The 9,879-nt window shown below is 40.6% G+C and overlaps 1 protein-coding gene across 1 annotated transcript in view; it reads left to right on the top strand.

Annotated features, from left to right (window-relative positions):
* Positions 1–1,051: 1,051 nt before the first annotated feature.
* The window catches only part of nup93 (nucleoporin 93), a 42,239-nt gene continuing 33,411 nt past the window's right edge, over positions 1,052–9,879 (top strand). The window contains exons 1-3 of the mRNA XM_020604373.1: positions 1,052–1,215; positions 2,274–2,454; positions 3,757–3,874. Coding sequence (XP_020460029.1) covers positions 2,276–2,454; positions 3,757–3,874 — 297 coding nt within the window. The 5' untranslated portion in view covers positions 1,052–1,215; positions 2,274–2,275. The remainder of the gene's footprint in view (positions 1,216–2,273; positions 2,455–3,756; positions 3,875–9,879) is intronic.

Genomic DNA, 9,879 nt, shown 5'->3' with positions numbered 1-9,879 from the left:
TATTATATTCTTATATATTTTTATTATATTGCTGTATTTGCTGCTTAAAGTGCCTTAGATTTTGTGTTACTTATTTATCTACTTTATATTTCATTTGTATTTTGTGGCATTCATGTGGACGGCAAAGTAAGAATTTCATTGTACAGGGAAACACGTTTCCTAACTGTGCATATGACAAATAAACACTCTGACCTTGACCTACTTTTGCATAATAAATGATTAAATTAAAAAGGGTATTGGAATTAAACTACAAAAATAAGAAATGCTTTGTCTGCTTTGGTGTTTACATGATGTTGCTGTTTCTGCTGACATCAGTAGTAGAATTTAACTACATTTACTCAAGTAAGAAAGAAAGAAAGAAAGTATTGTACTTAAATTAAATAAACAGTTGCCTTTATGTAACTGTTTATTTTAAGACTAAGTGTTCTTTGTTACTATGTACTTATGTATGCATGCGCCACGTGGAGTGGCAGCAAGTTACAGTAGCTGTGTCCTCGTTGTGTTCTTTTCCGTGTTTTTATGAAGTTCTGTTCTTATTTGTCTGTTTTTATGGTGTTATGTTGGTTGTTCTCTATTGCTGCTGTAACAGAAATTTCCCCACTGTGGGATCAATAAAGTACCTACTCTACTCTACTCTTGAGCATTTCCATTTTTATGCAGATTTATATTTCTATATCTCTGAAGCAAATGCCATAGCCTACTTTTTAGTCCACTATATTTGTCTGACAGCTAGTTGCTTTTGAGATTGGAATTTTTCATACCCTTGCTGTCCAATGAAATCTGTATTATCTCTATATTTGGTGATTTAGAATTTGAAATTTTCTGATAAGCTGAAGAATTAAGCAGTCCTTTAACTTTAACTTGTAGTGGAATACTTTTACAATGATACTTTGACTTAGGTAAAGGATCTGAATACTTTTTCATCACAGGCATGATTTTTAGTTTTGACATCAGGATTTTTTTTTTTAATTTGTTCTTGACCTCCGGTCCAAATGGCGGAGCAGAGAGGTTTGTCATATCCTCAAATCAAGCGAGCAAGTGTGATTTCCGGTACGGACTGGGCGTCGTCCAATCAGCTTCGACTCCAGAAGTCCCGGCCCAATTATTGTACTTTCGTGCATGTGTTGCTGAATAAAACCAAATAAATGGGAGTCATAAGCGCATTCTCTTGAGGTGTACAGAGGGGCTCATACTTACATCTGTACTATACAGCAGGTATGAAGTTTGTTTGCTGGCTTCCAGCAATGTGAAGTAAATTACTAGCAATTTAATTTGATTCAATAGCGAGCATGCGAGAGAACGTTAGCCTGCTAGCTAACTCTTAAGCGACAGTTTTGACAAAGTAAAGGAAAATAGTCTGAGCTTGGGGTTGTTGTCATAGTTGTTAGTTTCACGTCTAACGGGCCCTCCTAGGAATTCGAAAATATCTATCAATGTCTACTGTTGTTACCATAATGTGGGTTAGGCGTGTGTTCTTAACTCACCTAGCTAGTCAAGATGTTAGCATTGTGTTAGCGCCAAGCGAATCAGACAACCAGGGCGGGTCAACAGGTGTCCATCTGTTGATGTCAACTGTCAAAGGGTGTCCTGGTACCCATAGGTCCTTTTATACTCTAGGTTACACATATTTATCTTTCATTGTTTGTTTGGCATGAACTATGCACTTGCTGCTTTTATACACAAGGTTTAACATTAGAAAGAGACCCTCTTTGATATTCCTTCTTGCATAATATATTTAAAATCAAGCTATGATAATGGTTCAAGTGCTAGAATTGTATCCATTTTTACTTGTTGTATGTTAACATATTCTGGATTTTAGTTGCTCATCTTTCAACCAAGAAACTGCTTAAAGTGTACAGCCCACAAACATTACTAGACACTTGGTATGTCACTTGGCATGTTACCTGGTGATGCACTGCTAGGCCTGTACAACAGCCATCTTTGTTTCTGCCTTGTTTTGAGGGTTTTCTGCCATCAACCTGGTTGCAAGTAAAGTACACTGTAGGTTTGGAACTAATTCAAAATTAAAATTATTTGTGGTCCCTTAAACCTTGGGTTATTGTCTGTAAAACACTAAAGCTGAAAGTGGTCATTTTACCTTCATATACATTGTTTCGTTTGAAATCAGTTGTGCTGGAGAAAAAAAAAAACTGTCACTGTCCAAGCCGTTAGAGCATAGGGCACTCTACACTGTAGACAATATCTCCAGTCCATATTTAAATGTAGTCCTAATGTACTGTCATTGTATTCACTTGGTGTCTTTCTGTGTAGAGGTATGGATGCAGAGGGATTTGGGGAGCTGCTCCAGCAGGCAGAGCAGCTGGCCGCAGAGACAGAAGCAGTGTCAGAGCTGCCGCATGTTGAGAGGAACCTCCAGGAGATCCAGCAGGCGGGTGAGAGGCTTCGATCCCGTACCCTGACCCGCACCTCACAAGATGCTGCTGACGTAAAAGCGTAAGAAATATGTCCCATTCCCACACTGTCTTGCCGCACAGTCTGAAAATCTCTGTGGTTTTACTATGTTTCTGTATAGTGCTTATTAAACGTGTACACTGTACTATAAATTCATCTGCTTTTGTAAACTATCTGTAATTTTACAGTACTCCTGTACTGTACTCCTCACAGACCTCTGTGATGCCCTTTGCTCTTTTCTTTCTGGATCTGTAGATCTTTGTATATATCTAAGATGATATTTCACTGTTGTAACATTGTAGGTAAGTCAAGGAACAAGGAAAAGCATAATGTTGACTCTTTAACGAATGGATAGTACCACAGTAGCCTGTCGTTGTCTGTTGTGTCCTCTAGTGGGAGGAAGAACTACAGTTCTTTGTCATAGAGAATGTGAAAAAGAAGTCTTCTGCATGTTTTTCATGACAGTTACTACCAATAGCTTAGCCTAAATCAAAATAGTGTGCGAGTGTGAGAGAGAGGAACTGTGTATGATGATGTGTAAATAGTAAACATTATTTTTATTTTTTGATTAAGATAAACTAGCTATAGCTCCTAACGTTACTATCAACACGCCTAAAAAGTCAATATAAATTGAAGTGTAATCTGTATTTAGATGAGTTGCACGTCTTTATCTTGCCATCAGACAGTCCTTTCCGACATGGAGCTGAAGTCCTTATGTCACTTTTTTTTAAAGCCGTCAGACTCCCTTGACAGAAATACAGGAGAACACAGGAGTTGCTGGTTTCTTACTTCTGTTTGGTCAAAAGAGTCGGGTGGCTTTGAAGAGAGCAGAGAGCATAGATGATATAACGGCTTCAGTTCCGTGTCAGATAGGGCTATCTGACAGCAAGGTAATGGGATAAAAATATCACAAGGTATTCATGTAATCACGAGTGTTCTGGGTCTGGATATAGCACTCTATGCTCTATGGCCTCATGACTGCTAAATGACTGGAATGCTAAACCTGTTGTATGTTTCATTGTGTAACTAAAATAAAAAAGAAAAACAAAAATTGTAGATTTAGCAAGATCACGGTCCTATATTGGACCATAGGGGCTTAACGTCAGGGGGTGTACCTGTTTCGAGACATTTCTGTGCTATAGCTAAACTGCAGCTATAGCAGAAACATTAGAAAAAAAACATTGCTGTGGTGGTCACATGACGGTTTCTAAACAGTGTCACCTCAAAACCTGATGTCTCGAATGGCTTCGAAACAGCCTGATCCTTGGTGCCAACATTGCCATCTCTACTTTTGTCAGTCTAAGTCATTCATTTGTTCTCACTGCCTTTCTGTTGCACCCTCAGGTCAATCCTCCTCGGTTCCAGAGGTTTAGACATCTTCCACATTTCTCAGAGGTTGGAAAGTCTAAGTGCTGCCACCACATTTGAGCCACTGGAGCCAGTCAAAGACACGGACATACAGGTATTAATGACATAAGTCATGAGCTCAGCCAGCTTTACAGTCTTATGACACAGATATGGATTGTTTCACTAGAGAAAGACTAACCACTTAGTGTTTTTTTGCAGTGAGTGTGCAATTTTGTACATACAGTATTACACGGTGGTTATTATGATCTACAATGGCCCTTAAAGGGTGTTTTTTAAATGTAGGTGCCAGCTGATTGAGCTGGATTGCAGCACTAGATTGACCCTAAAGAATAAACAGAATTATAAACACAATTTTTAAAAAAAGCATATAACTATAACATGTTATATTATTAAAGCATGTTAATTTGCATGTTAGTACTAGTAGTAGAGGAAGTATTCAAATGCTTTACTTAAGTAAAAATACTAAAATCACACTATAAAAGTAGCCTACTTTGTTACAAATAAAGTCCTGTGTTGGAAGTGTTAAGTCAAATTAAGTATTATTAAAGTATTAATGTAGAAGTAGGCAGAAAAATGTTATACTATATATCATATGCTGTTATACTATTATATCATTTCATTAATAGCCTATGACCCAAAATGTTGGTCTTTTACCTTTGCATTGACGTTGCTTGGAAAACTGCAAGTGTTGCCAGACTTTGTGCTTTCCATCAACAGCCTATCACTCATGCATTGATGTAAAAGCAGGACTTGGCGGTTGTAGTTGGTTGAGGTGGAGCTCTGCTGAACTATTTTGTATCCAGTGCAACTATAGATTATTTTAATTAGGGATTAATCTGCTGATTATTTTCTCCATTAATTGACTGACTGGTTTGTAGAACAACAGTGAGAAATGCTGTGACAGTGCTCTAAACCGTTATCAAAATAGTTGCCAACTTACTGTAGGTGCGCAACAGCAACCAGACTGATCCTGACTCTACCTTCACTCACACAGACACACTCACACACAGACACTTTTGTGAACCAGGAAAGTTTGTGTGTGTTTCTGAGGTCGGATCAGTGTATGTTCTTTTGAAAATCAGAGAATAGCAAAGGAACAGACAGTGTGGAAAATTATTTTGATAGCTGCATTTTATGACTGACATTTATATGCTCACATTTTTTGTTTGGGATTAAAGTTATAAATGGGACACATACTTTGATCTGCACAGAGTGATGGTGGTGGTCTCAAAGGTGGTCGTTTCTGCTAAGTAATCCTGTGCTGCTGATTTGAATTTCTTTTTTGATGGATGAAGTTTTGTGATATCAGCCACCTCCTCGCTGCCATTTGTCCACTGTAATTTAATTTGTAATTTATTTTATTGTGAATATAAACAAAACGCGCACAGCCTATTTTGTAATGCTGTCTCTAATGCATGTGTGAGAAGATGGTTTCTGTGACCATACAGACAGAAGGTGGTAAAATTGGAATCGGAATTAGAATCAGAATCAGCTTTATTGGCCAGGTGTGTTGGACACATGAAGAATTTGACTCTGGTACAGCGACTCTCAGTATGTATGTACATATCCTTATGTACGGCAATAGCAAAGGGCAAGTAAACAATATAAGGCTGAGAGAACAGAAAGTAAAGAAGTAATGTGCAAACAAACAAAGGAATGTGCATTAGGAAGTGAGATTAAAAAATAAAGATAAAGCACTTCTAAATAGAGACCTATACACACCCTGTTTTCCTCTCTTGTTCATGAATGAGTGCACGGCGGGTTTCACCCCAAAACAATCATTCTGAGACTGTACACTAAGCGGAAGGAAGGAGGCCGAGGATTAGTGAGCATCAGAGCCACTATCCAGGATGAAACAACAAAGATCCATGAATACATCAGGAAGATGGCCCCGAGTGATGACATGCTTAGTGAACACTTCAGGCAGCAGATACCAGAGGAACCAGGGAAGGAAGAGCAGGAACTCTCATGGAAAGACAAACCCCTGCACGGTATGTACCACCGTCAGATAGAAGAAGTGACTGATATCGAAAAATCCTAGCAGTGGCTGAACAAAGCTGGACTGAAAGACAGCACAGAGGCACTAATCCTGGCAGCACAAGAACAAGCTCTAAGTACAAGTTCAATAGAGACAGGGGTCTACCATACCAGACAGGACCCCAGGTGCAGGCTGTGCAAACATGCTCCTGAGACAATCCAGCACTTAACAGCAGGGTGCAAGATGCTAGCAGGCAGGGCATACATGGAATGCCATAACCAGGTGGCTGGTATGCAAGAGCAGCTGACCTGAGTAGCTCCTCTTTGCTGCTTTGATCTCCCTTGTCAATGTGTTCCTGGCCTGGCTATACAGAGTCCTGTCCCCACTTCTATAAGCCTCCTCTGTGGCATGACGAAGCTGCTTGAGTCTTACTGTGAACTTGTTGTTGTATGTGCAGAAGTACTTGGTGGGCACACACACATCCTCACAAAAGCTGATGTAAGATGTCATGGTGTCAGTGAGTTCAGCCAGGTCTATTGCTGCAGCCTCAGATACACTCCAATCTGTACAGTCAAAGCAGGCCTGTAGCTCTGACTTAACATGCTCAGTCCAGCTCTTCACTGTTTTGACCACAGGCTTCACAACTTTAAGTTTCTGCCTGTAGATTGGAATAAGATGAACCATACAATGATCAGAGAGTCCAAGGGCTGTGTGGGGGACAGAGCGATGGGCATCTTTAATTGCAGTGTAGCAGTGGTCCAGTGTGATTTTTGTCCCTGGTGGGACAGGTGAGGTGCTCTCTGTATTTGGGCAGTTCTTGGGTGAGATTTTGTTAAAGTCCCCTAGAACAATGAGTGGAGAGTCAGGATGTTCCAGTTCCACGCTAGTTATCAGTTTGGCCAGGAGCTGTAGCATGCTAGCAAGAGTCTCTAATTCTATGTTACATGTTCTTTGTAGCACTGTGACATCTGTGCACCAACCTTAATTATATAGAAATGCGATTCCCCCTCTTGTTTTCCCAGGCAGCTCTGTATATCTGGAAGCCCTGTACTTGGATTGCGCTGTCTGCGATGGAGTTGCTGAGCTAAGTCTCTGTGAAGCATAAAGCAGCAGAGCGTGCAAAGTCAGAGTTGGTCCTGTTGACGAGAACGAGTTCATCCATCTTGTTGGCTAGGGAGCGGAGATTCGCTAGGTACATAAATGGGAGTGGAGTCCATGTCCCTCTCTGGTGTAGCCTGACTAGGGCGCCTGCGAGGCAAGTGAAGTCCCATAGATTGCAGGTGCATCTCTGATCAGAATATCCACACAGCATTATTCGTTCACAGAAATCAGAGAAAGGTAGTTTGTTGCTGTCCGATGTTTAATAGTTTTTCTCTGGTGAAAGTAATCTGGGATGGGTTGCAAGAGACAGAGAAAGCAAGGAAAAACGACAAACACAGGAGAGCATGCAAGATTCATTACACCGTAAAGCCACAGGTTTAGCAATTAAATATTTGTTATTAAAGAGAAATGAGCAAGTCTTTACCATTTTGTTTTTCCCAATGACGTTACAGAATTGATCTGAACCCATAGCTCAAGTAATTTTCTGTGTCTGTAGGGAAGAACTGATGTTGTCACGGGGCAGATACAGATAGACCCAATATACAGACACACACCAGGAGTGGAACACAAAAGGAGTTTATTGAACAAACCAAAGGTCAGGTTATTGGGTGGAGGAGAGATGAAACGGGGGCAGCGCAGGCACTGGCTGGGGGGACGGGACAGAGGTACTGGATGGGACAGGCAGACTGCATGGAACTGGACAAAAGGCAGGCAGCGTGGAGCTGGGGATGAGGCAGGCATGCAGTGTGGATGCTGACAGCAGATGCAGCAGCGCCCACAGTGGAGGCAGGTGAAAGGAGAGGGGAGTGCTGGGGAATGGAGAGCTGAACCCATGAGGCAAGTGGATGACTGGGGAGTGCAGAGCTGGGGAACGGAAAGCTGGAGTGTGCAGAGCTGGGGAATGGGGATCTGGACTCACAAGGAGAATTAAGAAATGGCGAGTGCATGGCTGGAAAGTGTGGAGCCAGAGAGTGGTGGAGCTGGGGAACGGAGAGCCGGACCCATGACGAGAGAGTGCACGACTGGAGAGTGCAGAGTCGGGGAAAAACAGAGGAACACCCGAGAGCGCTGGAGCATGGGCACTGTCACAGAGAGTGGGAGCATGGGTGAGTCAACAAACGAACCAGCTGGGGAACTAACAGGAAGAGGGCATATATGTGTGCTTGGAAAGTCCAGGAGTAAATGAGCAACAGGTGGAGGTGACAATGGATAATTACGCTGGTGGGGCGTGACAGGCAGGGAGAGATGGGGAAAAAGACAAAAAATCAGAAAGCGAGGTCCAAATGGTGACAGATGTTGGTTCTTGCTTAAGATGCCTTCAGACACATCTTAATGCGTCTTCCCATTCATTGCTTTGTGAAATAATATGAAATATCTCATCTACTTGAGTCTGATTGAACTGACATGCAAAATTGCGAGGGTCTCCAGTCCGTCAGATTGATGGACTTGATCTCTTGTTTAGGTAATAGCATTTCTGTATATTCTTATTTTGTACAGTAACTGCATGGCAAAATACGACCAGCAGGACTGAAGAAGGGATACCAAAATCTGAATAATAATATTCATAGCAGGACCAATACCTGCTTTGCATAATGGGTCTTTGGATTTCTACCATGTACAGTATCTTGTCTCTTTGAGTAATTATGAAGCTGCAAGAAAAGACTTCAGTGTGTAGCAGCACTAGTGGGTGTCTGGTTCAACACAAGGGAAGTACAAACACACTGTTGATGTGTGTGTGTGTGTGTGTGTGTGTGTGTGTGTGTGTGTGTGTACTTGTATGGATATGAGGCCAAGTTTCAGTTTTTATACTGTGGGAGTGGGGACATTTTGGCTGGTCCTCATGGTCTCACATACTGTACCTTCAAAGGGCTGTTTGAGTTTTAAGACTTGGTGTTAGGATTAAGCTAAAGGTTGGGGGTAGTTGTTATGAATAGGGTTAGGGGCTAGGGAACGTTTTATGTCAATGAGCATCCTTACAAATATACAAAAGTGTGTGTTTAAACATGAGCTCACTCATGCTTACAGTGCTGAGGGCACTGGTGTGTGGGTAATGTATCTGTATGTATGGTTAAATGCAAATAAGTGAGGATGTTACTGCAGATTATATATAGAGACACAGTTCTAAAATTAGGACATGTTTTTTTCTTTGTTTTTCATAAGGATTTGTTTCTCTCAACCCCTTTGTTAGATATTTCAGATCTTTTTATGATCTGAAATGTAAATTACAAGTGTTATCAAAATAATAGTGGCTATTTTATTGTTTTTCATAGGCAGAATATGAAATTTCATAAATCATTGTATGCATTAATGTTGTATTCATTAACATTATGACGTAATTACTCATTTATATTTCCACAGTGTAGAAAGGGTTGGATATCAGTTAAAAACATTAAAAAAATACAGAAATGTACACGTGATGTCTAATTGACTGACAGCTGATTTTTTTTTTTAAAAATGATTCATTATTGTCCTTTATCAGATAAAAACGCCAAATATTTAGTGATTCTAAATTCTCAAATATGAGAATTTGATGCTTTTTTCTTAGTAAAGCAGGTTCTGATTTCAGGAGATGATATTAAATGAAAAGCCAGTTCTTGACATCCAAGCCATTACTAAATAATGCTTCTCTATACACATTTATCACCAGCCATAACCACATTGCAGATGTCTTTAGAATTATATTGTTGCTTACACTGCTTCTGGGTTATTTGGTCTCTGTTATCAAACAATACACATAGAAGTAGACAGAGGAGAACAAGGCAAACAGAAGAATAGAGAATCAGAGCGAAGGGAAAAACAAAGCAGATGAAAATAACATGAACAAAATGGACAGAAAAATGAAATGAGAGGTAGAAGGCTGACAGCAGTATTGGTAGAAAAATGGCGACTGGCTGCATTTTTTTTTTCCCCTGTCTGTGTCCTAGTCTCACTTTTGACTGTTCCATCTTTTGCTGCCAGGGGTCTCTGTCTCCTTTTCCTCACGTTTAGCTTTCTCTTTTGCTCCTGCTTTCTTTTCCCTA

Source organism: Monopterus albus, unplaced genomic scaffold (genome assembly GCF_001952655.1).
Source record: "Monopterus albus unplaced genomic scaffold, M_albus_1.0 scaffold65.1, whole genome shotgun sequence".
NCBI classification, from domain to species: domain Eukaryota; kingdom Metazoa; phylum Chordata; class Actinopteri; order Synbranchiformes; family Synbranchidae; genus Monopterus; species Monopterus albus.
Note: the sequence above shows the minus strand (reverse complement) of the source record. Positions and strands in the feature narration are given on the sequence as shown.